The 27,389-nt window shown below is 35.9% G+C and overlaps 1 protein-coding gene across 8 annotated transcripts in view; it reads right to left on the bottom strand.

Moving 5' to 3' along the window:
* Window positions 1–27,389, bottom strand: part of LOC123524461 (mediator of RNA polymerase II transcription subunit 23-like) — a 299,330-nt gene that overhangs the window by 196,465 nt on the left and 75,476 nt on the right. For 4 of the 8 annotated variants that reach the window (XM_045302672.2, XM_053538842.1, XM_053538843.1 and 1 more), the window contains one exon: window positions 9,935–10,027. In XM_045302672.2, the coding sequence (XP_045158607.1) occupies window positions 9,935–10,027 (93 nt within the window). Of the gene's footprint in view, window positions 1–5,410; window positions 5,438–7,591; window positions 7,604–9,430; window positions 9,487–9,934; window positions 10,028–27,389 lie in introns of those variants that run through there. The other 4 variants (XM_053538845.1, XM_053538847.1, XM_053538848.1 and 1 more) reach the window with 4 other exon arrangements.

Genomic DNA, 27,389 nt, shown 5'->3' with positions numbered 1-27,389 from the left:
GCACGGCTCATTTTAAACATGTAATAAAAATGTATCCGAAATGACAGTTCTTTCTGAGGCTTGCCTAAGGAAGCTGGATCGGAAAAGTTAAATCAGGATAAGTCTGACAACAACCCATCTATAGATAATGTTGTCTATTCAGGGCTGAAGTTGTGGGCAAAACATATTCGAAATGTGTCATTTGTAGGGCTAAAGTAGAAGCAGGTCGCTGCATAAAAATTCCACCTGAAACTCGGCTGGACTTTTTAGTTCGTTTCCGCGTCTAGCCGTATTTGTATATGCCATCTGCATGGAAAGCGACTTGACACATCACTTTCGTGGCATCAGACTGAATGTGAAACCGTCACTGATATGACCTGCCAAGAAGCTACTGTTCTTGACCTATGCATCACAGGCATATCAATGCCAAGCTTTATTTCTGTTGAATAGACTATAGTCAGGATCAGATTAACTGCTGTACACATATTGCCCCTTTTTGTTGTGTTTAGGCCTAGTCCGCCGCAAAGAACAATCTTCTATTCAGTTTTCACTGAAGGAAGAACATGAAGTAATGAATACGTGTCACATGTAGTATGTGTCTAAAAGAAATAAATATAAATGCACAGAAAAAGATGAAGAAATAAAGAAATGAAAAATATATATAAAATAAAAAACAACAAAAAAATAATAAAAACAAAATGGAAAACAAATTACATCCTCATCGCTAGTGGCGTGCGCGTCGCGAGGAGGGCATGCAGAAGATACCTGGTGTGTTGCTAGTATTTTACGGAACACATTTACCAATCTACTACAACAAAGAACCAGGATAAACCAATGAAAATTTAACCCAACAAATAATACTGAATTAACAGTATTTGCTTCTCTCACTACTCTACATGTATAAAATGCCTATATGTGCCCATTCAAACATTTGTATAGTATTTTAGTTACAAACAAATGTAAAAATATGTGACCATCAAATTATTAAAAATGAATATAAAAAGTATTGGTTACTTTACATTTGGGAACACCCTGTAGTTACATTTTTTGTTTAAAAGTACTGCTCCACCCCTTGCATCAACACAACAGTCACAAAAAATGTGTATAATTAATATCTACATATGCTGGCCAAATATGGTTTTGATGCACCGGGGGGGGGGGGGGGGGGGGGGGGACAATGTACTTTAAAGCAAAATAGCTTTTATATGTATATAACAGGGTACGTAATTCTATTTAGAGCAAAAATTACCATTTTATGAAACAAATATTGAAAAATTTGACTTTAAGAAATAATCTCAAATAAGTATTTTTGCCCGCCCGCTTAGCTCAGTAGGTAAGAGCGTTGGTCTACGGATCGCGGGGTCGCGAGTTCGATCCTCGGGCGGGGCGTATGTTCTCCGTGACTATTTGATAAACGACATTGTGTCTGAAATCATTAGTCCTCCACCTCTGATAATTCATGTGGGGAAGTTGGCAGTTACTTGCGGAGAACAGGTTTGTACTGGTACAGAATCCAGGAACACTGGTTAGGTTAACTGCCCGCCGTTATATGACTGAAATACTGTTGAAAAACGGCGTTAAACCCAAAACAAACAAACAAACAAACAAATAAGTATTTTGATGGTATATGTAATTAAATACTTATTTCTTAGTGGTTTATTTTTCACTCTTGGAGTAGGCAAATTCATATACCGTATTTTCCCGTATTAAGGCCCCCCCTCTAATTAACGCCCCCCACCCGTTTTGGAGGGAAAAAAAGTCAACAAGAACGAAAAAAAATATCACCTACCTCATTTTTATAAGTCAACATAATAAGTAATTTACAGTATGTATCCAATGTATTAAGAAATAAACACACTTTTAAACAGTCCATGTACCGTAAATCCAAAACGTTTATACTAAGTACGGTACGTATCCAAACATCAAATAGAAAATTAAATGGTAAATCCATTTTTGATTTGTTTTTGCACCACCCGCGCACAAGCTTCCTGTCGACTTTAAACAAATTTTCGGCCAAGTGTTAACCTTTTCTTCGGCAGTTTTAATAACTTTTAATTTAAAAGCTGGCACATAAGCAGCGTGTCAAACCACTGGCATTGTGTATTGCTACCCGCATGTACTAAGGAAAATATTATCGGAGTACACAGCTGTTTGGGTATGATGACGTAATGTGTAATGTCGCGAGCGTGGCACGGAATACATGAGGTACCGTATTTAAATGCATAATTTTAAGACACACTGATTTAAATTGGATGCCAAATAATTACGTTTTGGGGGAATTAAACAACACAGAAACACTTTACAGTTGGTTTGAACGATGTTTTTAAGTTTTGTAAAAATTTTCATTTTTTATTTTTTTACCTCAAATGAACGCCCCCTCTTTGGAAAATGTAACGCCCCCGGGGGCGTATATTCGGGAAAATACGGTAGAAAGTGTCCGAAGTCCTTTGGCCGCTGAAGCCAGGTGACCGCTGATCGGAGATGCAGCCAGTATATGTATTTTTTTAGACTTCCGACCAGTTTAGCCTTTAGGCCCATTTCTTTTTCAGTTTCTATTATTATTTTACCAAGATACCTTGACGAGCATTTGCCTTTGCAATTTATTCTAAGCAATCTAAAACTCCAGCGTGATTTTTTAACAACAAGAAAAATATTACTGTTACAGACAATTTTCCAACTTCAAAACAAGTTTGTTTACAATTTTCGCCATTTTGGTAAGGGAAGCTACTCTCCGCGCTTTCTGTCTACGCTAAAATCTAAGATCGCCGTTATGTTCCGTAAAAGATCAAGTGGTTTATATTTCTTTCAAACACAATAAATTTCGTATAAATTTAATAGCGTTTTGATGAAAGAAATATAAAGAATCACAAATAGTATGCTACTAATTAGATATCGAGTATTATCTTTAACCGAGATCAAACTGTGAACAACAAAACTGACATGAGGTGACATGCTAATTGCCGAAAATTACTGGCCATTTGATCGGAACAAAAAGTGGATCACACCTTTGATTATCAGTTTTAATTGATAAGCTCATGTCATTTTGGCTTCTACAAAGATGAAAGGTGAAGTCACGCGAGACTAAGCAATGACGTGTTTCTCAAAAATCGGGTATCGTCGGCGATCATCGCCTAAAAATATCTTGTTTTGGAAGAAACATGGCCGCTGAAAGGGGTCAAATACGGTGGTCGGGAGGCAATTTTTGTGGCCGCTGGCCGCGGACGAGAGGTGGCCGCTGAATAAAGTGATAAAATAGAGGAAAATCTGTCGGGGGCATCATAAAATGACTGCTAAACGGAGGTGACCGCTGATCGGAGGTGACCGTTAGTACAGGTTACTGTAAATTCAAATTCGCAGACAAGGTCAAAATAGCTAATTCTGGCCCTTTCAGGGGCCATAACTCTGGAACCCATAATGGAATCTGGCCAGTTCAAGAAAGGAACCAAGATCTTATGGTGATACAAGTTGTGTGCAAGTTTGGTAAAATTCAAATCATAAATAAAGCTGCTATTGTGCAGACAAGGTCAAAATAGCTAATTTTGGCCCTTTCAGGGCCCATAACTCTGGAACCCATATTGGAATCTGGCCAGTTCAAGAAAGGAACCAAGATCTAATGGTGATACAAGTTGTGTGCCAGTTTGGTAAAAATCAAATCATAAACAAAGCTGCTATTGTGCAGACAAGGTCAAAATAGCTAATTTTGGCACTTTCAGGGGCCATAACTCTGAAACCCATAATGGGATCTGGCCAGTTCAAGAAAGGAACCGTGATCTTATGGTGATACAAGTTGTGTGCAAGTTTGGTTAAAATAAAATCATAAATGAAACCACTATCGTGCAGACAAGAAATTGTTGACGGACGCACTGACTGACGACTGACGAAGGGTGATCAAAAAAGCTCACCTTGTCACTATGTGACAGGTGAGCTAAAAACAAGGAAGTAGGTCAGTAGGTCATATTCAAGGTCACTGAAAATCACATTTAAGATCGGTGTGCAAAACTTGTACTTGTCATCCAAATTTCAAGGCTGTATCTTAAACAAGAGGGTCATGATGACCCTCGATCGCTCACCTGAGTAATATGAGCTTCATGTTTCAAATGTCAAACTGATGCCAAAATATTAAGAACGTAGGTCTACTTCGTGGTCACTGAAAGTCAGTTTTAAGATCGGTGTGCAAAACTGTATCTGTCATCCAAATTTCAAGGCTGTATCTTAAAAAAACAAAAAGTAGGTCAGGTAGGTCAAGGTCAAAGTGAAGTGATCCTTAATTACTTGGGGTCATCAGATAATCATAATAAAACAGTTTAGGAAATATGATGAGAAAATTTTAAAGTATATTTCCTATATAACTCATATAAAAAGTGACCCCCGGGGCAGAGCCTCTTTTCACACCAGGGGCATAACTGGAACATTCTTGTTAGAGAACCACTAGGCAATGCAAAATACTACAAGTATCAATTTGACCTAACTTGGTAGAGGACCATTAGATGATGCCACATACCAAACATCAAAGCCCTAGCTACTGTGGTTTGGGCAAAAAAAATATTTTAAGTTTTTCCTTTCGGTTGCCATGGCAACCAGAGTTCTTCATGGATTTCAATTCTTTGGGCAATTATGATTGGGGGGCACCCAAGGATCATTTCTGTGAAATTTAAAATCTGCCAAGTGGTTTTGAAGAAGAAGATTTTTGAAATTTACAATATAGCCATAATGGGAAAATAAACCCTGGCCCCCGGCGGCCATGTTTTTTACTCAAACAGAATGGCTTAGGCAATTTTGGTAGAGGGTCACCTAGAGATCATTTCTACAAAATATTTTTGAAATCCAGCTAATAGTTTCTGACAAGAAGATTTTCAAAGTTTTTCCTTTCGGTTGCCATGGCAACCAGAGTTCTGCATGGAATTAAATTCTTTGGCCAATTTTGAAAGGGAGCCACCCAAGAATCATTCCTGTGAAATTTGGTGTAAATCTGCCCAGTGGTTTTGAAGAAGAAGAATTCTTTTACAAATTGTTGACACAGGACGGACATCGAGCGGTCACAAAAGCTCTAATAAGTTACCAATATCTGCTTTTAATAAGTACCTAGAAGGTAGGAATTTGACGAAAATTCAGTCCAAATCAATGTCGGCACAAGCGGTTGTCTATGCTCTAATTATATGATTGTGTGCAAATGACATGCTTTGTTTTCAATTTTATCTTGATAAGATTTAAGCATGATCAAGACAATCATGCAAGTAGAAGTTTAGGGAATCTTTTTTAACTTGCAAGTGTTAATTTCAAGATAGTCTTCTTAATTACTCAAAATTACTGGTTATATTCATTCAAACTTGACATCAACAGTGAGAGTGTTTTACTTAATGTGTCTTCAGCCCTGCCGTAACAAAATTATCTACACAAAGTATTACTTATTATCCCTGCATTTAAAACGTACTGAGTTTAACATGGGCTTTCCGTTCAGCTAACTGCAGAAGGAAGGGCATCAGGGGCAGATGGTAATGTTGTCATAACTTGAACAAGGCAATCATTTCGTTTTCGTTCTTTCGTCATTTCTTCTCTGCAACTCAAATTATTTCTCAACAGATCCGATATGTGATATACTCTGATTCATGGTAATGCAACATTCCAACAAACCAGCCTCTTTAAACCTAACACTGTAGAAATGCATGTATAGTTTAGAACCTGATAAATACATGAACAACGTTAAACATATACTGTAAAACACTTTAAATTCGCGAGATCTTTATTTCGCGAATCTGTCCCGATTTTTGGCATTTTATTATTTCGCGAAATCTTAAATTCGCGATGTTAAAATCATAATTTTAAATTCGCGAATGTGAATCCGGAAGAAAACCGGAAGTACGACTGCATTGGGTTACTTTCTGCAATTATGGTACCTGTATGACGTCACTGTTAAAAGTTTATTCTCCAGTCCACTAGTGCGTGTTACGCTCTTTATTGATAGCAGATTAATGCCTTTAATACCTGATATGTGCTCACTGTTGTATAGTCGTCAATAAATTGTTCCTTTCTTTTGTTATTACGTAGCTTTAATATCCTAACATTTACAAGTGTTAGAAGTATCAGACTGGGTTTGAAACCGGCTATAATCGCAATGTAATTACGTGCTGGTGAGCTCATGGACGATAGAAGAAAAATGTTCAAAACAGGTAAAATAAATAAGTTTAAACTAAACAAGAGATCACAGAGTGATCTTGGCGCCCACCAATGTGCCATTTTTGAGTGTTCCTAATTTCAAGACTTAATGACTAGCTCAAGGTCAAATTTCATTTCCGTACACAACACTGGGCATGTGGTCCAAATTCGAAAGCTGTAGCTTGAGAAATGTGAAAGTAGGTCACTAGATCAATTTCAAGGACAAAGTTCTTTGTACACAAAACTATGCATGTGCATCAAGTTTGAAGGCTGTAGTTTGAGAAATCTGAAAGTAGGTTACTAGGTCAATCTTAAGGTCAAAGTTTATTTCGGTACATAAAACTATGCAAGTGGTCCAAATTTGAAGGCTGTAGCTTGAGAAATGTGAAAGTTGGTCACTAGGCCAAAATCAAGGTTTGTGTTAAATCAGTTAAAACATTTTTCTATCACAGGCTGTTCAAATAAAATGCAATTAAAACGGCTTGTTTGTTATTTCTGTATTACAAGCCAATCATTACTGATCAATTCAGTCGATTATACATTGTTAAACAAACACGCAAATTAACTTCTCCTTTGATGTGCCTGTAATTATGAAATATTGGCACGTATAAAGCTTGCTGAGAAGGTGTTGACAGTTTGAGAAAGTGTCATGTTTTTAGAGTACCTGTAAAATTGATGACATTTTTTAGATGTCCGTAACCAGTTAAGATTTTCGATGCAATGCAGTCGTTGTTACACGGGCCGAAAAAATGGCCGATTGTAAACAAAATCCTCAGACTGATTTCCGATGCATATTATATTCCAATGTATGTTTTTTCCCAAGATTTTGATACAAGATCGGGGATGTGTAATATACATGCTAGCGTAATATACTCAAGTTTTTACGGTACATATAGGCAGGGATTTTTTTCCTTCTTTATAAAGTACCCCTAAAAGGACCTTTTCCCAATTGAAAAATGCAATCTTTTTTCCCAATTATCATCCAAAAATTCCCCAAATGACCAAATTAAGTTTGCATTTTGATGATTGCAGAAGGAAAACTTAGTTACATTGACATTCACCATGATTTAACCATTCAAACAGTTTGTTTGATGATATTTACATGGAATTAAAGGAAGAAGCATTCTAAATGATGTTATTAATTAACTATAAAAATTCCCAATCTGAGTAAAGCCCCGCTATTTTTCCCCAATTTATCCGGTACCGGACCTTTTCCCAAAAGGGAAAAAAAAATCACTGATAGGGAAAAGTGACCATGCCCCCTGGCGGACAAGCTTTTTGACGAATCGGTATAATTTAAACAATCTTGGTAGAGGGTCACACAAGAGCCATTTGTGTAAAATTATTTTCAAATCAGGCCAGCAGTTTCACATAAGAAGATTTTTTTAATTTCCACTCTATACATATAGGGAAAAGTGATATGTTTTATGTCTCTATGTTATAATTATGTAATACTTACTGAAATCATGGCCTCTACCTGTGGAAAGATGTTAGCATTTTATGTCTCTATGATATAATTATGTAATACTTACTCAGATCATGGCCTCTACCTGTGGAAAGATGTTAGCGTTTTGTGTCCCTATGTTATAATTATGCAATATGTACTGAAATCACGGCCTCTACCTGTGGAAAGATGTTAGCGTTTTGTGTCTCTACATGATTATGCAATACTTACTGAGATCGTGTAGGCATAGGAAAAAGAGATCAATATAACTGCACCTTTACTAATCCTACCAGGTGTTCTGTATACAAAAGTGCTTCTATTGTGACACTTCGATACAAGCAAAACTGTATTATCTGCACTATAAAATACTTACAGGTATTTCATTTTATTATCGGCTTGTTAAAAGTTAATTTTTACCATAAGTAAGTTGACAAAATCATAGGAACCAGTGGTTCAGGGGTAAATCAAACACATATTAATAAATCCTAAACGATTTTGTTGTGCAACAAGAGATCACAGAGTGATCTTGGCGCCCACCAATGTGAAATTTTTGAGTGTTCCTAATTTCAAGACTTATTGGCTAGCTCAAGGTCAAATTTCATTTCCATACACAACACTGGGCATGTGGTCCAAATTCGAAAGCTGTAGCTTGAGAAATGTGAAAGTAGGTCACTAGATCAATTTCAAGGACAAAGTTCTTTGTACACAAAACTATGCATGTGCATCAAGTTTGAAGGTTGTAGTTTGAGAAATTTGAAAGTAGGTCACTACGTCAATCTTAAGGTCAAAGTTTATTTCGGTACACAAAACTATGCAAGTGGTCCAAATTTGAAGGCTGTAGCTTGAGAAATGTGAAATAGGTCACTAAGTCAAAATCAAGGTTAAATTACACTTCAGAACACAAATCTATGCATGTGGTCTAAATTTAAAGCCTGTACCTTCAAAAATGTGAAGCAGGTCACTAGGTCAATGTCAAGGTCAAAGTTAGTTTCGGTACACAATCCTATGCATGTGGTCTAAATTTGAAGCCTGTACCTATAGAAATGTGAAAGTAGGTCACCAGGTCAATCTTAAGGTCAAAGTTCATTTCGGTACAAAAAACTATGCAAATGGTCTAAATTTGAAGGCTGTAGCTTGAGAAATGTGAAAGCAGGTCACTAGGTCAATGTTAAGGTCAAATTTTATTTTGGAACACAGAGCATGTGGTCCAAATTTGAAGCCTGTACCTTCAAAAATGTGAAAGTAGGTCACTAGGTCAATGTAAAGGTCAAAGTTTGTTTCGGTACACAAAACTATGCATGTGGTCCAAATTTGAAGGCTGTAGCTTGAGAAATGTGAAAGTGGGTCACTAGGTCAAAATCAAGGTCAAATTTCATTTCGGAACATAAAACTATGCATGTGGTCCAAATTTAAAGCCTGTACCTTCAAAAATGTGAAAGTAGGTCACTAGGTCAATGTCAAGGTCAAAGTTTTTTTCAGTGCACAAAACTATGCATGTGGTCCAAATTTGAAGGCTGTAGCTTGAGAAATGTGAAAGTAGGTCACTAGGTCAAAATCAAGGTCAACTCATGTCAAGGTTCATCTTGCCACTCAAAACCATACGTGGTCCAAATTTGAATGTTGTAGGTTATTGACAAGAAGATTTCAAAAGCTTTTCCCTATATAAGTCTATATGAACCATGGGACCCCCAGGGCGGGGCTATATTTGACCCTAGTGGGATAATTTGCACAAACTTGGTAGAGAACCACTAGATGATGCTGCATTACAAATGCCAAAGCCCTAGGTTTTGTGGTTTGGACAAGAAGATTTTAAAAGTTTTTCCCTATATAAAATAAGTATTATGCAATACTTACTGAGATCATGGCCTCAACCTGTGGTAAGATGTTAGCGTTTTTTGTCTCAACCTGTGGTAAGATGTTAGCGGTTTGTGTCTCTATGTTATAATTATGCAATACTTACTGAGATCATGTCCTCAACCTGTGGTAAGATGTTAGCGTTTTTTGTCTCAACCTGTGGTAAGATGTTAGCATTTTGTGTCTCTATGTTATAATTATGCAATACTTACTGAGATCATGGCCTCAACCTGTGGTAAGATGTTAGCATTTTATGTCTCTATGTTATAATTATGCAATACTTACTGAGATCATGGCCTCAACCTGTGGTAAGATGTTAGCATTTTATGTCTCTATGTTATAATTATGCAATACTTACTGAGATCATAGCCTCAACCTGTGGTAAGATGTTAGCATTTTATGTCTCTATGTTATAATTATGCAATACTTATTGAGATCATGGCCTCAACCTGTGGTAAGATGTTAGCATTTTATGTCTCTATGTTATAATTATGCAATACTTACTGAGATCATGGCCTCAACCTGTGGTAAGATGTTAGCGTTTTGTGTCTCTATGTTATGATTGTGCAGTATCATCCTCAGTAAGTCTCGACATCCCTGTAAAATTTATAGATCTGTAGCAACTTAAGCTTCATACATTAAGTTACCTGTTTCATTACAACAGCCTTGTGAACTTAAAGCTGTTCAATTAATACCAAAATATACACTGAATCCTAAATGGTAAGTAACGGTAGGAAACCCTACCTTCATTACAGTTTCATGAAATATCTCTGGATCTATGATATCTTTTTCAGTAATGACACACACATCATTATTTTTTCTCAAACTTGTGAAATTAATGAACAGCCTTCTTTCAGAATGAAAGTTCCTGTTTAACAAAAGCAAGTGGCTTCTTCGTCATGGCACAAGCCTCAAAATGTTTAAAAACAATTAGGCCATGGAAGTCCTGTATCTCTCACCTAGGCCCTTTTTACCTTCGATGACCCAGTTTCAAACTTGATCTAGATTCTATTACCAAAAACATTCTTAGAGCAGGTCAAAAACACTGCCTCTGGACTGTATAATAAAGGTTCTGATATTATTTAACATAATGTCCTATTTTTGACTCTAGGAGACCCAGTTAACCCTAATTACATTAACAAGGTTCCATGTACACCGAGGGGAAACTTATAGCAGATATACCCCATAATAGATAAGCAAATTGATGTTAGATTTTTTTCTAACAGGTTAGATTTATTCAGTTTTTGTGTTTTGTGACAATATATTCATAAACTATGTGTGTTCATATATACAATACTTCATTTTTTCAAAACATAAAATGTCGTTCATGATGAAATAATACACGGAGGAGCACGTCATGCTTAAAAAAGCTTTGAAATTGTGCAAATGACAATATACTGTATTTCTCAAAAACTGATACACTGCAGAATCTGGTAATAATTTTAGTGACACTTTTGTGCGCCTCTTTTTGATATGTGCTTATATTTAAGCCCAAAACTATGCACTTATATTTGATATGTGCTTATAGACAAGCCGTATGCTGTGTTATACTCCTTGCATGTGTGGTACTGATCCCAACATCTTTAAAATTTGTAGAAGTCAACAATTTCTAATTTCTTTTCCCTAAACTGAAACTGAAACCTAGAATAAGATTTGTGTTAACGAGGTGTTTTATCCATAATTTTTCACAGATTGATACAAGCATGACAAACTGTTATGACAACACAAACAACTTAATGTTACTACTAGACGCTAAAATCTTTTAACACCCATCGGCTATTCAGCAGGTAAAACACATGTCACCTGCATTCATGATTAACAACTACTAGTATCTCAGTATAATACTAGTAACACTGTTGCATCTGTTGTTTGTTTACTATTAATCAGATATGCACGTACTTTCGAGTCAAAATGACAGCAAGGAAATGAAATGCGCTTATTATTCCATACAGAATAACAGTTAGGCCGTATGCACTTACTTTTCATACACACTTATATTCAAATATGCACTTATTTACCAGATTCTACAGTATTTATAATACTCTAATTAGAAGATGCTTTTGTAGAAAAGTGCATGTCTCCCCCATAGTAGTAATAGGCAAGAAGTCAATAGGGGACAGGAGCAAAAGTCCAAGAGACACGATGGTTGGCTGCAATAGTGATAATCTACTTGGCATGTCCAATCATCCCAAGAAAATTCAACATTCTGGGCCTAGTGGTTCTCAAGTTATGGACTGGAAACAGTTTTCCATATTCTGGCCCCTGTGACCTTGACCTTTGATGGAGTACCCCAAAATTAAAAGGTCATCATTCTAACTCTGTAAGTCCTATCACCCTATGAAGTTTGAAGGTTTTGAATGAAGTTTCAACATTCTGGGCCAAGTGGTTCTCAAGTCGGAAAGAGTTTGATTGGAAAGAGTTTTCCACGTTCAGGCTCGTGACCTTTGCTCAAGTGATCCCAAAATCAATAGGGGCCATCCACTCTGTAAGTCCTCTATGAAGTTTGAAGGTTCTTGGTCAAACGGTTCCCAAGTTAATGATCGGAAATGGATTTCCATGTTCTGGTCCTTGTGACCTTGACCTTCAATGGAGTGACCCCAAAATCAATAGGGGGAATCTACTCTGCAAGTCCAATCATCCTATGAAGTTTCAATATTCTGGATCAAGTGGTTCTCAAGTTATTGATCCGAAATGGTTTTTCATGTTAAGGCTCCTGTGACCTTGACCTTTAACAGAGAGACCCCAAAATCAATAGTGGTAATCTACTCTGCATGTCCAACCATCCTATGAAGTTTCAACATTCTGGGTCAAGTGGTTCTCAAGTTGATTGGAAATGGTTTTCCATGTTCATGCCCCTGTGACCTTGACCTTTGATACAGAGACTCCAAAAAACGACAGGGGTCGTCTACTCCATAAGCCCTACCACCCTATTAAGTTCAGAGGTTCTAGGTCATGGTTCTCCAGTTATTGATCAGAAATGAAGTGTAACGGACGGACGAATGGAAGGATGGACAGGGAAAAAACAGTGTCTCCCCGAGTGGGGGAGACATAATGACAAAGTTGCAGACCGGACAGGAAATCTGGATGGACATTCCATAAAGGGAGATAACTGTAAGGTGCTTGCACACAACATATCGTCATGTCATGTTGATCACTGGTGCAAAGTTTTTTTCAAAATCCATCTATGAACGACAAACAGACCAGACACAAAATCCAGATGCACATTCCATAATGGGTGAGATTATTCAAAAAGTAAAATGGGTAGATTTATGCTTTTTAAACAGACACATCATCATGTTGGGGGGCGGGGTGGGGAATGAAAAGTGACTAATAGAGATATCTATTTCAGTGTGACTTTGGTCTTAAGAGCTAAGACTCTGAGTCTACAACATATCATTTTAATATTGCGACTGTCTAAGCCAAGATACTTGAATATCCACCCAGGCATTAGTCAAGTTATTGACAGCACAAAAAAAAACACATCTAATATCTTTGACATCTATAAGTTTGAACTTGGCTTTTGGGATAGGGGCCTGTGTATCAAGTAAGACTTGTTGTCTTATGATGAGGAAAATTTGTGCCAAGTGATTCTGATCCCCTTGATGAATGGCAGTTAGGGACCAAAATAGGCCCAGTTAAAGTTTTTCCACCAAATACAACTTTGACCTTGGAGCTAGAGGTCTGGGTTTCGTCAAGCAACACATCCTCTCATTATGGGGAAAATCTGTGTAAGTTCAAAATCCCCTGTTGCATAGCAGTCATGAACCAAACACAAGGTGAGACTGACAGATAACACAGACAGACAAACTGATGGATGGATGGATGGATGGAGGCAGACCTTTTCTATGTCTCTTTTCCCTTCTTCGAAAAAGGTAGGGGACAATAAATTTATATCACTGTAATCTTGTATCCTCAGGGCTCGCGCTGGCATTCGCCAATTGAGCCATTGGCTCAAGAAAACGAAAATTGGCTCAAGAAAATGCCAATTGGCGAAAATCGTCAAAAAGTATGACTGGACTTTTGGTAGTTTGCGACCTCACTTTGAAATATTGCATGACTGGTTATCCAATACATTGCCGAAGGCGCTCCAGCGAGAGATAATTGTTGCGCACAGTTTACTTGATTGTGTTTATTTAGAAGTGGGTTATGGTCACAGTTTGTCAGCTGTGTGGCAATTAAAAAGATGACACCTTCGTCAATTGACTATGATTGCGGGTAATTGTTAAACAAACAGCGGTCGAATCTAATGAAGATCACAGGCAGCGCCTTTCATTGAGATTATCGAGTAGTTTAATTCGGACAGGGTCGGAAAACAAAATCAAAGGAACCGTTGGTGGTTGTCTCTAAATAATTTCGGTAATTGACTATATTTGTCATAATGATAATCGGTAATTTATTGGTGAGCATGGTCGAGTAAATCATTAAAGTTATATATACTGATGTTCCTTGCTTTATCATTTCTGCTTGAAACTGAAAAACATGGCATCAAAATGTAAAATTGACTCTGGCAGTTCTCCTCCTGCTAAAAAATCAAAATCAGAAAGATCTTTTTTGGATAGTTGGAAATCCGGCAATGCTTGGTTAAAGTTTGATTCTGAAACTAAATGCATGTACTGCAACCTTTGTCAGAAGCACCGTAAATCAAATACATTCACATCTGGGTGCCCAGTCATGAAGAAAGATGCTGTCACCAAGCATGCTAGAAGCAAAGGTATTGTTCAATCATTGTTAACATTTTATTAAGAGTTTTGTAATTACAACTGCTCAAGTTGAAATCTCTGGTTTAAATGACCAACTTTAAAGTTATGGTTCTTTTTTTTTTTAACAAAGTAAGAGTGAGTTAACCATAACTACATGTATGTATGTTGTACTTAAGTCTGTCTTTTATATATTTAAATATGAGCCATGACATGCACAAATCAATATACCGTAGATACCCATGTATACCCTTCTGTAAATATGCCACCTATTTCCATCATTTTCCATCATTTTTCATGGCATTGTATGGCATTCAGTGGCATCTGATGGACAATACTGGCATTTGATGGAAAATTGTTGCCTTTTCTTTACATTGCCACTGTTTGCCACCAAATGACAACACAATTTCCACCAAATACCACAGAACTGTAGTGGAAATCAGTGGAAAATTGAACTTAACCATTTTTATGAGTGTAAATCAGTGGAAAACACTTAGAATTTTTCTCTCATTCTGAGACTGGAAATTTCTGTGCTGATATCATTTGTGTAGTGATAAAGCTGAAACATTAGATTTAAGTAAAGACTTGTCATATTGAGTTCCTCTTGTAAAACATAATTATTTCAATCATAATCATAATTTTTGCTTATAATTATAATGAAGATGAACTATTATTTGAGTCACTCTTAAGCATGTAATTTATTGTTTAAATTTGCTGTTTCTACTGTGTAACAAGCCTCAATTGAAATAAACATCAAACTTATAGATAGAAAATATTGTTTCATCATTGTATCTTACTCAAGTTACTGAGAACCTATTTGTTGACTGGCACTATTTATTATAGGGGCTGTTCTCTCACAGCATGGCCTTGATACCTGTACATTGTATAAAAATACAGTGTAAACACACAGCAGAGATAAAGGGTTTAACTCTGGAATGCTGCTGTGTTATAAATAGAACTCTCAACCAATGGAAATAAAGATATGTAGTGGAGCCAAAACACACAAAGTAATCCCAACAGTCCTGTTTTATTTCAAAGGCCTTTTAAATATTTAAAAATAGACAAATGAAACATATTCTCTCTTTAGTAGATATAAGTATTTGTTAAAACATTCTAGTGGAGATTCCTTCAACAATAGATAGCAAAATAGAAAGCTGCTCAAGAATATCAAAAGTTTAAAAGTAAACAGGAACTTCCTTGTTGGAGATATTCCTTTACACATGCAGCTGGAATTTAAACATTTTATGTTGCTAGAATAACTTCTAAATGGACACTGTAGGTAAGTACATCTATTTACTTATTTTCTATTTAAACATGTTTTATAACATTCAGGAAGCTTCAGATTAAACTTGAGTAAATTAAATGCTGACTCAATCTTTTCAAATGACCATTTATTCTTCAGTGATTCATCTCTTGTCAGTTTATATACAAACTAAATCAATGATAAACATAAAAAGGTTTTAATTCTTTTATCATAATTACTTTTCACATAAAGTACCAGGTGTGTATATGCAGTACCTGACATATGCCAAAACACACATGGATAAAATTATGAGGCCTGAGACATTTTCAGGCTTCAGTGATTTACACACTGCAGAATGAATGGTGCTCACAGAGAAAACCTATTGATGTGTAAACTTTTGTAAGTATGTCTGCAGGTACTTTAATCCAGCACAAAACTCACTAAACAGTGTTTATTGTAAGGAATGTTCTTGTAACATCTTTTTACTTAACAGTTCTAGTAAACAATTTTCTTTCATCAAGCATATTCACTTCAAGATTTTCTTAGTCTAATGAGCAAAGTTGAATTAAGTGCTTTAATAATATCATGAAAATGATGTGAATTAATTGACAGTTTAAAAAGGAAAAATTACATAAGCTGCTCTAATGATTATATTTCTTTCTTTCATTATTTATTTCATATCATGTTTCAAACACATGCAGTGATGGTATACACCTCATGGACTTGATGGCAAATGGTGGAAAACAGTGGCATTCTTCATGTTGGTTAGTGGAAAATGATGGAGAAATATCCATGGCCAAACAGTGGCATTTAGAGAAAAACAGTGGCATATTTTACACTGATTGCCACAACAGTTATGGTGGCAAATAGTGGAAAATTTTAGTGGCAAATGGTGAAATACGTTCCAATACTCCACTGATAGTGGCATTCAATGGAAAATGATGGCAGTTTTTACATTAATATTTAACAGTGGCAAACAGTGAAAAACTTTAATGGCAAATAGTGAAAAATGTTCCAATACTCCACTGATACTGGCATTTGATGGAAAATGGTGGAAAATTTTGACTGGCCTTTCCATCCTCTGTTTTTTCAATGTTTTCCATCAGTTTCCACTCAAAGAGGCTTGTTCCAATACTCCACTGTTTTCCTATGATTTTTCAGTGGAAAAAGGTGGCAAATTTACAGAAGGGTAATGCGCAGTTTTTTTACCCCCGGGACCACCCGCGAATCGTGGGTGCGCATTATATACAGGTATAGACAATTTTCTAACTTCAAAACAAGTTTGTTACCGATGTCGCCATTTTTGTAAAGGGAAACTACTCCCCGCGCTTACTGTCACCGCTAAAATCTAAGATTACCGTTACGTTCCGTAAAAGATTGATGGTTTATTTTTTTTTATAACAAAATTAATTTCATATAAATTTGAAAGTATTTTGATGAAAAAAAAGTTTATAAATCACAAAAATTATGATACTAATTAAAGATTGAGAACTATCTTTAACCGAGATCAAACTGTGAACAACATAATTGACACGAGGTGACACGCTAATTGCCGGTAATTATTGGCTATTTGTTTGTGACAAAAAGACTATCACCCTTTTGTTATTGGTTTGAATTGAGAAGCTCATGTCATTTTGAAAAATACCATTACGAAATATTAAATCAGCTGCTGTTTATTTATTCAAAATAGTTAATTAAAAGGGTAAAACAACAAATAAACAATATTTTATTGGTTTTGTTTTCGAGAAAACAAAAATCGATAGTACCGTGAGACCAATACTGCTCTCCACCGCGGAGATAAAATTTATTACCGGTGTCGATGTAAACTCTACTTTCGTTTTCCATCCACCTCAAAATTGACCAAAAATGTTTTTTTCCCCAGGATTTCGGGCCAAAATCGGGGATGCGCATTATACACAGGTGCGCATTATACATGGGTATCTACGGTAGTGCATTTGCAACCAGCTTGATCTACATATGCCTGCACGGATCAGAACCCCATGCTCAGATTTAATTTGCAACTTTGTTTCTTTTTATTCTTATAATTTATAATCCTATAATTCATTTTATTCCACAGGCAATTCTCATAGAATTTTTTTTGCTTTCTTTTTCAGACCATACAGACTGTGTGTCAGCAGAGAAGTTGTCTTCGAATATGAAAATGGCTCAACAAACTGTGCTTGGGAAGAGCGAGGCTGCTATCTCAGCAGCCCTAAAGAATGTGTATTTCGCAGCGAAAAATGATCTTGCCAACTCCATGGTTCCTGAGTTGAACAATCTCTGTCTGAAACAGGTATGTTTTGTAAAATATTAAAGGTTTATTTAAAAATCTAATCTGTAAAATTGTTTTTGTGTATGTATCTTTAGATAAAACAATTTACATGATTTTGAGTCTTTTATGTAGTCTCACTTGTAGCATATAGTTGAACTGCTGACATGAGTTTACCAGAATTCACAACCAGAACATGTTTTCATAAGCCTGGGAATGGAACATGTATCTTTAAATGAAAGAAATTATGAAACAACTGGCATTGTAAGTAATCTGTTAAAAGTAGCCTTGTAAGCTGACCTCATAAATTTTATTGCAAGTAACATAAAGGTAACCACTGCGATAAATTACTGGTAAATGTCTATAATTAAATTTTTTTTCCTGTAATTAGGGACATACATTTAAATAAGACTTTTTTTTTTTGCTTTTCAGGGAGTCACACAGATTAATGACCTTAAGAGTGGATGCCCACACTACATACGAACACCACAGTAGCATTGGTGAATTCCAAGAGGCACTGGCTGGCGTTTTAGTTGAGGATCTACAACAGAAGTTGCTGAAGTCACCTAAGTTCTCACTTATGTTTGACGAATCCAATGACACGTCTGTTTCGCAGAATCTGATTGTGTATATTAGATCACTTGATTTTGATGTATTTGATTTTGCTACAAGTAATACATGTTTTCTTGCAATTTCTTCTTTGCACAGGGCAAATGCAGATGCTATCTATTCAAAGGTTCTCCAGCTTCTCTCCCAGAAAGGTCTTGATCTTTCAAACCTGTGTGGTGTTTGCACCGATGGTGCGTCTGTGATGACTGGCTCTTAGAGCAGTGAGGTGACCTATCTGAAGCAGTCTGAGCCCGGGGTGCTATCTTCCCACTGCATCGCCCATCGTCTGGCTCTGAGCTGTAGTAGTGGGGCTGATACCATTCCTTATCTTGTGAAGTTCCAGGAAATCCTCAATTCTGTCTTTAAGTACTTCCATAACTCTCCTAAAAACATGTCTACTCTCTCTGCTATCCAATCTGTCCTTCATAAGCATTCTACCAGATTTCAGGAGGTGTTCCATACCAGATGACTCAGCTTTGAAGGTGCTGTTAGTGCTATAGTCAGCAACTATTCTAGTTTTCTCTCTTGCTTTCTTGAGGAGAACTCTGGGAAAGCTCTATCTCTCTACAAACCTATTGCCACATACAAGTTCTTGTATGTTGCACACTTTCTGTCTGATGTTCTTTCACCACTTGCCGTTCTCTCCAAGATGTATCAACAGAAGAACCTGATGTACAGTGATGTTGAGCCTCTTCTCACATCAACCATTTCCACCCTTGAATCCTTGACGGAAAAGAAGAATGGCTTTTTTCTCTCTGCTTTCCTTGGTTCTTGCCCCCATGAGCGATGATGGTCTGTTTACATTTGAGTTTCAGTCTCACACTATTAGAGATTCTGCTGAACAGAGACGAGTTGCTGTGTTGGTGTTTGACAAATCTGTTGACAACATGGTGTCCAGTCTTCATTCGTTTTTCAGATAATGCGGACTCAGTAGTCATGAAGGCTCTAAGTAATCTCTTCAAACCTTCCATTACAGATGTAGTGCAGACTGTGAGGCGGTGTCAGAGTACCTAGGTACTGTAGGGTTTGAGGGGAGAAGGAACAAGCTTGTCAGCTTTGTTACCTATTCAAGGACACTTGCAGCTGATACTTCAAACAAAATCTTGAAAGACTCTGTCTCCTGCGCCAATCTAGCAATTAAGAACAGGCACAGTTACCCTGCCGCTGCTGAGGCTTCTGAACGGTTTCTTATTCTCCCTACCTCCACCACTGACTGTGAGCGTGGTTTTCTAAGCAGAATCTTATTAAGACTGCCCTTAGAAATTCTCTTTCTATTTCTTCTCTTGAAAATCTTTATAATGCATCTGTCTATTGATGGTCCACCTCTTGCTGACTTTCCCTACAAGAGAGCTTTCAAAGTCTGGGCTTCCGCAAGGAGTAGAAGAATTTTGATGTAAATTGTAAAGATCTGTTCTCTGATGACTTTCAGATTCTTCTCATCATGGTACTGCAAATGCCTATAAACTATGTACTGTGATCATGGTGATAACACTTCTTTGTATCAAAGTTGATGTTTTCAATTTATGCAGTTGTTATGTTTTTGTGTGTCATGTAAATCATGTTTTGTCTATTATATATTTATGAACTTAATGTTTTGTAGTGTGTGTCATGTACAAACATTGTTTTGTTCTGGTTGTTAAATGTTTACTATTTGTATAATAAGTGTTGAAATAGTTGTAAAATAAATTATTAAATTGTTGAAACTCTGTTTTATCTGATTTGTTATTTATGTTATAGTATGTTATAGTATAGTTATGTGCTCCCAGTAAACAACCAAAAATAATGCTCAAAATAGCATGACAGCACATTCACACTTGAAATTCATGAAAATTTTCATCCTTCGCACCCATCCCCCGACCGGGACATCCAATTGGCTCAAGGAAAATCTGACCCAGAGCAGGCCCTGATCCTTTGATGTGCATATTAAAATTCAACTATTTAAAATAACTTGTCTATAACTTAATTTTATACAAAATTAAGGAATGTTGTTTTTTGCAGCTATTAATTTTAGATGTTATCATTAAGATTGGCACCATTGAAGTTGTTTACTATATATAACTTAATAATTCCCTTTCTAATCATTCAGCACAATTTGTAGACTGGCATCAGTCCTTAAAGTCATTAAATGTAAAGCACTTGGCAATAAAATCAATCCTCTCTAATAGCACTTCCTGAAAAAATTTACAGTATCTCTTACCTCTGTCTCTAAGGACTGTTGAGATAAGCCTAAAGAGAAAATGGTTTTCTGAGAAAACATCAGTGTCAGTATGAAGAAAGAAATTAATATTATTACAGATTATTTGATCTCAACAGACTTTGTAAGTAGGTAGGGGGCCAATAGGGTCTACCATGCACCCCTCCCTTTTTTCATAGGTACCGAATTGTTCGGCAGGACCAACCCTTTCGAAATAAAAAATGTTCCCATGAAAAAACTCTTTTGAACTATATAAGATTTCACTGTTTCCATGGCAACCATTCATTTTGAAAAGGACGACCATATAGATGATAATCAGTCATATCTTGGTCAGTTTTAGTGATAGAATAATAAAAATGGTGTCAAAATGGAGCTAAGACATTGGCCTTTAAAAAACAGCATTTGTATGTTAATTAACTAATTTGCATATTCATGAAATTTAATGAGATTGTTACAAAATGACAAAATTTTATTAGAAAATAATATGTTTTAAAGACAAAGAAAATCTCCTATATAAGTGAATAATACCAGACTTTTTAATCCCCAATATACAAGATCCTGTCTGGTCCAGTCTGATAAGGGTCCATAAAACCCCTGTAGACTTGACATGTAGCCTAATTATTGTCAGAGAATCATAAATTTTATTGCCTACAGATAAATTGGTTATTTCCTGTGTTTTGCATTTTATTGATTGAAATGCTATTTTTGTTTTTGTTTAGAATGTACACAAAATTATTTTAATTGATGTTGAGTAATGTCCAGGCCGATTAAATAATAACTCTTATAGCAAAGCAATTCTCACTCCTTAACCATTAAATAATTACTTAAAACTTAATAAAAGAAATTAAAAGTTTGTTTATTCAATGATTATGATCTTTTTATTAAAAGTAACAAAATAAAACCAGAAAAAAAGATAATTGCTGGATTTTATTAGAAATTAAGCGTTCAGTTGCATTTTTAATAGATAAAATGGAATATGGACTGAAGGATTTTATATATTAGAAATGCATAATTCCCCTTGTGTTGTCTAAATAATGATCATTCTTTTATGTATAATAAAATCCAGCAATAAAGAGATATCATTGTTCAAAATACACATAATTTATTATTTCTAAAAGCTATGTGCCTGAATGCATTTTTTATATTTTTGATTAAAAAAAACCAAAAAAAACAGCAATGATGAAATGTAATTGTTAAAAAACTTGATTGCTAAAAATATGAAAAACAAGAACTGTCTCCGTAGGATGACACATGCCCCCGATGGCACTTTGAATGAATAGTTATGGCCGATGTTAGAGTTTAGGACCTTTGACCTACAGACCTGGGTCTTGCGCGCGACATGGCGTCTTACTGTGGTACACATTCATGCCCAATAATTTTAAAATCCATGCATGAATGACAAAGATATGGACTGGACATGCCCATCAATGCACTATCATGAAAAATGATCTTTAACGTCTAAGTGTGACCTTGACATTTGAGCTACGGACCTGGCTCTTGCGCACTGCATGTCGTCTTACTGTGGTACACATTCATGCCAAGTTATTTGAAAATCCATCCATCGATGACAAAGATATGGACCGGACACGCCCATCAATGCACTATCCTTTAACGTCTAAGTGTGACCTTGACCTTTGAGCTACTGACCTGGGTCTTGCGCACTGCACGTCGTCTTACTGTGGTACACATTCATGCCAAATTATTTGAAAATCCATCCATCGATGACAAAGATATGGACCGGACACGAAAATTGCACGCAGACCGACAGACCGTTCAAAAACTATATGCCTCCCTTCGGGGGCATAAAAACACTGTTGTGTCTTATCACTTTGTTTATTTAGCCCTAATTTAATCAAGCTTTCTAAACTCGTTATAAAGGTGAGAACTGATTTGCTATGAAGGTGAGAAATATCACCTGTAATTTATATACTGCACAGTAGCTATACAGTAGCTTATTATGATAAACAGAAGCAAGTCTATCAATGGTCCAGTCTTGTGTATTGGCCATTACCACCAATACACAGACCTTATCATTCCCATAGGCCACATACCTGGCATACCAGAATCAGTGTCTTTAAGTTTTAAATCAATTTAAATGTACCAAACAGTTTTGATCTGTTCTGAAAGTCTCTCAGTGTTTTCTTAAATAGTATTTTGTAACAATGATGGTAACTTTTTTACTCCAAAGTAGGTATGTTTAGCTAATTTGCATAATATTAACCATAACCACAATCAACATCTCAGGAAACAAGATACCACTTAAATTTAATAAAATGATATAATTAAATGTTATCAATGAAATAACAATTATGTGAGCTATATTGTTTGGAAATGAAGTTTGAACACCTTGTTAAAGAAGGAATCAGTATGTAACATATTTTACACATGCTACGTTACCATTTCAATTTTATTTATTTATTTCAGTCTCCTCCATTTACAAACATCAAATATATACAAATAAATAAACATCACAGCATTAAAAACACATGTAAATGGCCATTCAATTTTAGAATTATAAGAGACATACCCGTATAAAATAGTAAAAATAACGATACATACATTAAAAGTAACCAGATTACTAAACAAGTACAGATTTATGTGTATAAGCAAGTGTGTGCTTGTGTGTTTGGTCGGTATGTTTTAAGTCAACTGGTAACACATACACACAGACACCTGCGCACAGACACACACTGACTGAATTAAAAAAAAAACTTAGTAACTTTCCCTCACCAGTTTCAATTACACACACACACACACACACCACACAGACAAATGCAGACACACATACATACATACATATACACATATCTGTACGTTTCTAAGTAATCTGGTTACACACATACACACACCAGTATGTTTTAAGTCAACTGGTAACACATACACACAGACACCTGCACACAGACACACACTCAAGCACTGTATGTGTGTAACCAGATTACTTAGAAAAGTACAGAAATGTGTATATGAATGTGTGTCTGCATTTGTCTGTGTGGTTTGTGTGTGTGTGTGCGTGTGATTGAAACTGGTGAGGGAAAGTTACCTCAGAGTGTACTGATATGTTAAGTGGAAGTCAAATTCATATTTCAATGAACATATGACTAAGTTATTTAATTCAGTCAGTCACAATCCATTACCAATTATTAAGCATACTAAGTAAAATGAGGAATATGTATGCACTTGTATGAAAAATTTGTAGACATAACTTAAATTTACAATAACTACAAAAATCTACCAGTTTAATGGTGGATTTCATAAGAAAACAAACTATTGTTGATCACAGACACCCAGTGTGGTCTATATTAAAGCAACTGTTTTGTCTTGTCAAGTAATAAAGCCCCTTGTTATCCATTCATGTTCGAATAAAACAAACATTCTTATTCTGAAAATGACTCCAACCTATTAAGTCTATGTTCTAACAATATCGTGTCATAGAAACACTACATGTAAGAAAAGTTAATAATAGTAATAATTGATAAAAAGATTATTTTTCAATAATCTTGTTTTGTTACATCAATTATTTAGAAAATATAGATCAGACAGCTTTAATCTGGTCTTAATGTCTCTCATTGTTTTCTAGAATAGTACTTTATTACTTTGAAGATAAGTAATTTTTCTACATTAGGTATTTCAGCAAATTTGCTGAAATTAATCTATGCTGAAACAGACATCTCTGAAAACAAGATATAACTAAAACTAAACATGATGAACTAAACTGTGATCAATAAACTTGTGTTATTTAAAGACACTGATTCTGGTATGCCAGGTATGTGGCCTATGGGAATGATAAGGTCTGCGTATTGGTGGTAATGGCCAATACACAAGACTGGACCATTGATAGACTTGCTTCTGTTTATCATAATAAGCTACTGTATAGCTACTGTGCAGTACATAAATTACAGGTGATATTTCTCACCTTCATAGCAAATCAGTTCTCACCTTTATAACGAGTTTAGAAAGCTTGATTGAATTAGGGCTAAATAAACAAAGTGATAAGACACAACAGTGGTTTTTTTTTTCATATTTTTAATAATCAAGTTTTTTAACAATTACATTTCATCATTGCTGTTTTTTTGCTTTTTTTTTAATCAAAAATATAAACAAGAGATCACAGAGTGATCTTGGCGCCCACCAATGTGCCATTTTTGAGTGTTCCAAATTTCAAGACTTACTGACTAGCTCAAGGTCAAATTTCATTTCCGTACACAACACTGTGCAATGGTCCAAATTCGAAAGCTGTAGCCAGAGTAATGTGAAAGTAGGTCACTAGATCAATTTCAAGGACAAAGTTTTTTGTACACAAAACTTTGCATGTGCAACAAGTTTGAAGGCTGTAGTTTGAGAAATTTGGAAGTAGGTCACTAGGTCAATCTTAAGGTCAAAGTTTATTTCGGTACAAAAAACTATGCAAGTGGTCCATCTGAAGGCTGTAGCTTGAGAAATGTGGAAGTTGGTCACTAGGTCAAAATCAAGGTCAAATTACACTTCAGAACACAAATCTATGCATGTGGTCCAAATTTAAAGCCTGTACCTTCAAAAATGTGAAAGTAGGTCAATGTCAAGGTCAAAGTTTGTTTCGTTACACAATCCTATGCATGTGGTCTAAATTTGAAGCCTGTAACTACAGAAATGTGAAAGTAGGTCACTAGGTCAATCTTAAGGTCAAAGTTCATTTCGGTACACAAAACTATGCAAGTTGTCCAAATTTCAAGGCTGTAGCTTGAGAAATGTGAAAGTAGGTCACTAGGTCAAAATCAAGGTCAAATTTTATTTCGGAACACAGAACTATGCATGTGGTCCAAATTTGAAGCCTGTACCTTCAAAAATGTGAAAGTAGGTCACTAGGTCAATGTAAAGGTCAATGTTTGTTTCGGTATACAAAACTATGCATGTGGTCCAAATTTGAAGGCTGTAGCTTGAGAAATGTGAAAGTAGGTCACTAGGTCAAAATCAAGGTCAAATTTCATTTCAGAACATGAAACTATGCATGTGGTCCAAATTTGAAGCCTGTACCTTCAAAAATGTGAAAGTAGGTCACTAGGTCAATGTCAAGGTCAAAGTTTTTTTCAGTGCACAAAACTATGCACATGGTCCAAATTTGAAGGCTGTAGCTACAGAAATGTGAAAGTAGGTCACTAGGTCAAAATCAAGGTCAACTCATGTCAAGGTTCATCTTGCCACTCAAAACCATACATGTGGTCCAAATCTGAATGTTGTAGGTTATTAACAGAAGATTTTAAAAGCTTTTCCCTATACAAGTCTATATGAACCATGTGACCCCCAGGGCGGGGCCATATTTGACCCTAAGGGGATAATTTGAACAAACTTGGTAGAGAACCACTACATTAAAAACGCCAAAGCACTAGTCTTTGTGGTTTGGACCAGAAAATTTTCAAAGTTTTTCCCTATACAAGTCTATGTAAACCATGTGACCCCCAGGGCGGGGTCATATTTGACCCTAGGGAGATAATTTTAACAATCTTAGCAGAAGACCACTAAATGATGTCACAAACAAAATATCAAAGCCCTAGGCCCTGTGGTTTTTAACAAGAGTTTTTTCAAAGTTTTTCCCTATACAAGTCTATATAAACCAGTGACCCCCGGGGCGGGGCCATATTAGACCCAAGGGAAACAATTTGAATCATCTTGGTAGAGGACCACTAGATGATGCTTCATACCAAATATCAAAGCCCTAGGCTCTGTGGTTTTGGACAAGAATATTTTCAAAGTTTTTCCCTATATAAATCTATGTAAATTATAGAAATAAACAAAGGGCCATAACTCATTCAAAAATTGTTGAACCAGTCTGATTTTCAGGGGGACACAACTAAGGTACCAATACATCATTCTGACAAAGTTTGGTCAAAATACCCCTGGTAGTTTCTGAGGAGATGCGATAACGAGAAATTGTTAACGGAAGGACGGACGGAATGACGGACGGACGGATGGACGGACGGACGGACGGAAGGACGACGGACCACGGACGCAGAGTGATTTGAATAGCCCACCATCTGATGATGGTGGGCTAAAAATGCACTCAGGCACATAGCTTTTAGAAATAATAAATTATGTGTATTTTGAACAATGATATCTCTTTATTGCTGGATTTTATTATACATAAAAGAATGATCATTATTTAGACAACACAAGGGGAATTATGCATTTCTAACATATAAAATCCTTCTGTCCATATTCCATTTTATCTATTAACAAGAGCACCGCCTTGCGAGTACTGACCCTCATCTGATTTTTTTTGTGTAATAGAAATATTGTCCTACCCATGATTTTCTAAGTCTAAAAAGGGCCATCATTCTTGCAAAAAGCAGGATAGAGTTATGTTTCTTGATGTTCAGTGTCCACTTATGATGGTGAAAAACTGTTGCAAGTTTTAAAGCAATAGCTTTGACAGTTTATGAGAAAAGTTGACTTAAACGTAATACTCAACCAAGAAAATGATTTTCTAAGTCCAAAAGGGGCAATAATTATTGCAAAAAGCAGGATGGAGTTATGTTGCTTGCTGTACAGGGTCAGCTTATGATGGTCAACAAGTGTTGCAAGTTTCAAAGCAATAGCTTTGATAGTTTAAGAGAAAAAGTTGACCTAAACATAAAACTTAACCAAGAAATCTGATATTTTCTAAGTCCAAAAGGGGCCATAAATCTTGCAAAAAGCAGGATGGAGTTATGTTTCTTGCTGTACTGGGTCAACTTATGATGCTGAACAAGTGTTGCAAGTTTTAAAGCAATAGGTTTGATAGTTTAGGATAAAAGCTGACCTAAACATAAAACTTAACCAAGAAAACTGATTTTCTAAGTCCAAAAGGGGCAATAAATCTTGCAAAAAGCAAGATGGAGTTATGTTTCTTGATGTACAGGGTCTGCTTATGATGGTGAACAAGTATTCCAAGTTTCAAAGCAATAGCTTTGATAGTTTAGGAGAAAAGTTGACCT

Source organism: Mercenaria mercenaria, chromosome 3 (genome assembly GCF_021730395.1).
Source record: "Mercenaria mercenaria strain notata chromosome 3, MADL_Memer_1, whole genome shotgun sequence".
Lineage (NCBI taxonomy): Eukaryota > Metazoa > Mollusca > Bivalvia > Venerida > Veneridae > Mercenaria > Mercenaria mercenaria.
The sequence above is the reverse complement of the archived record's forward strand: the minus strand, read 5'-3'. Positions and strand labels throughout refer to the sequence as shown.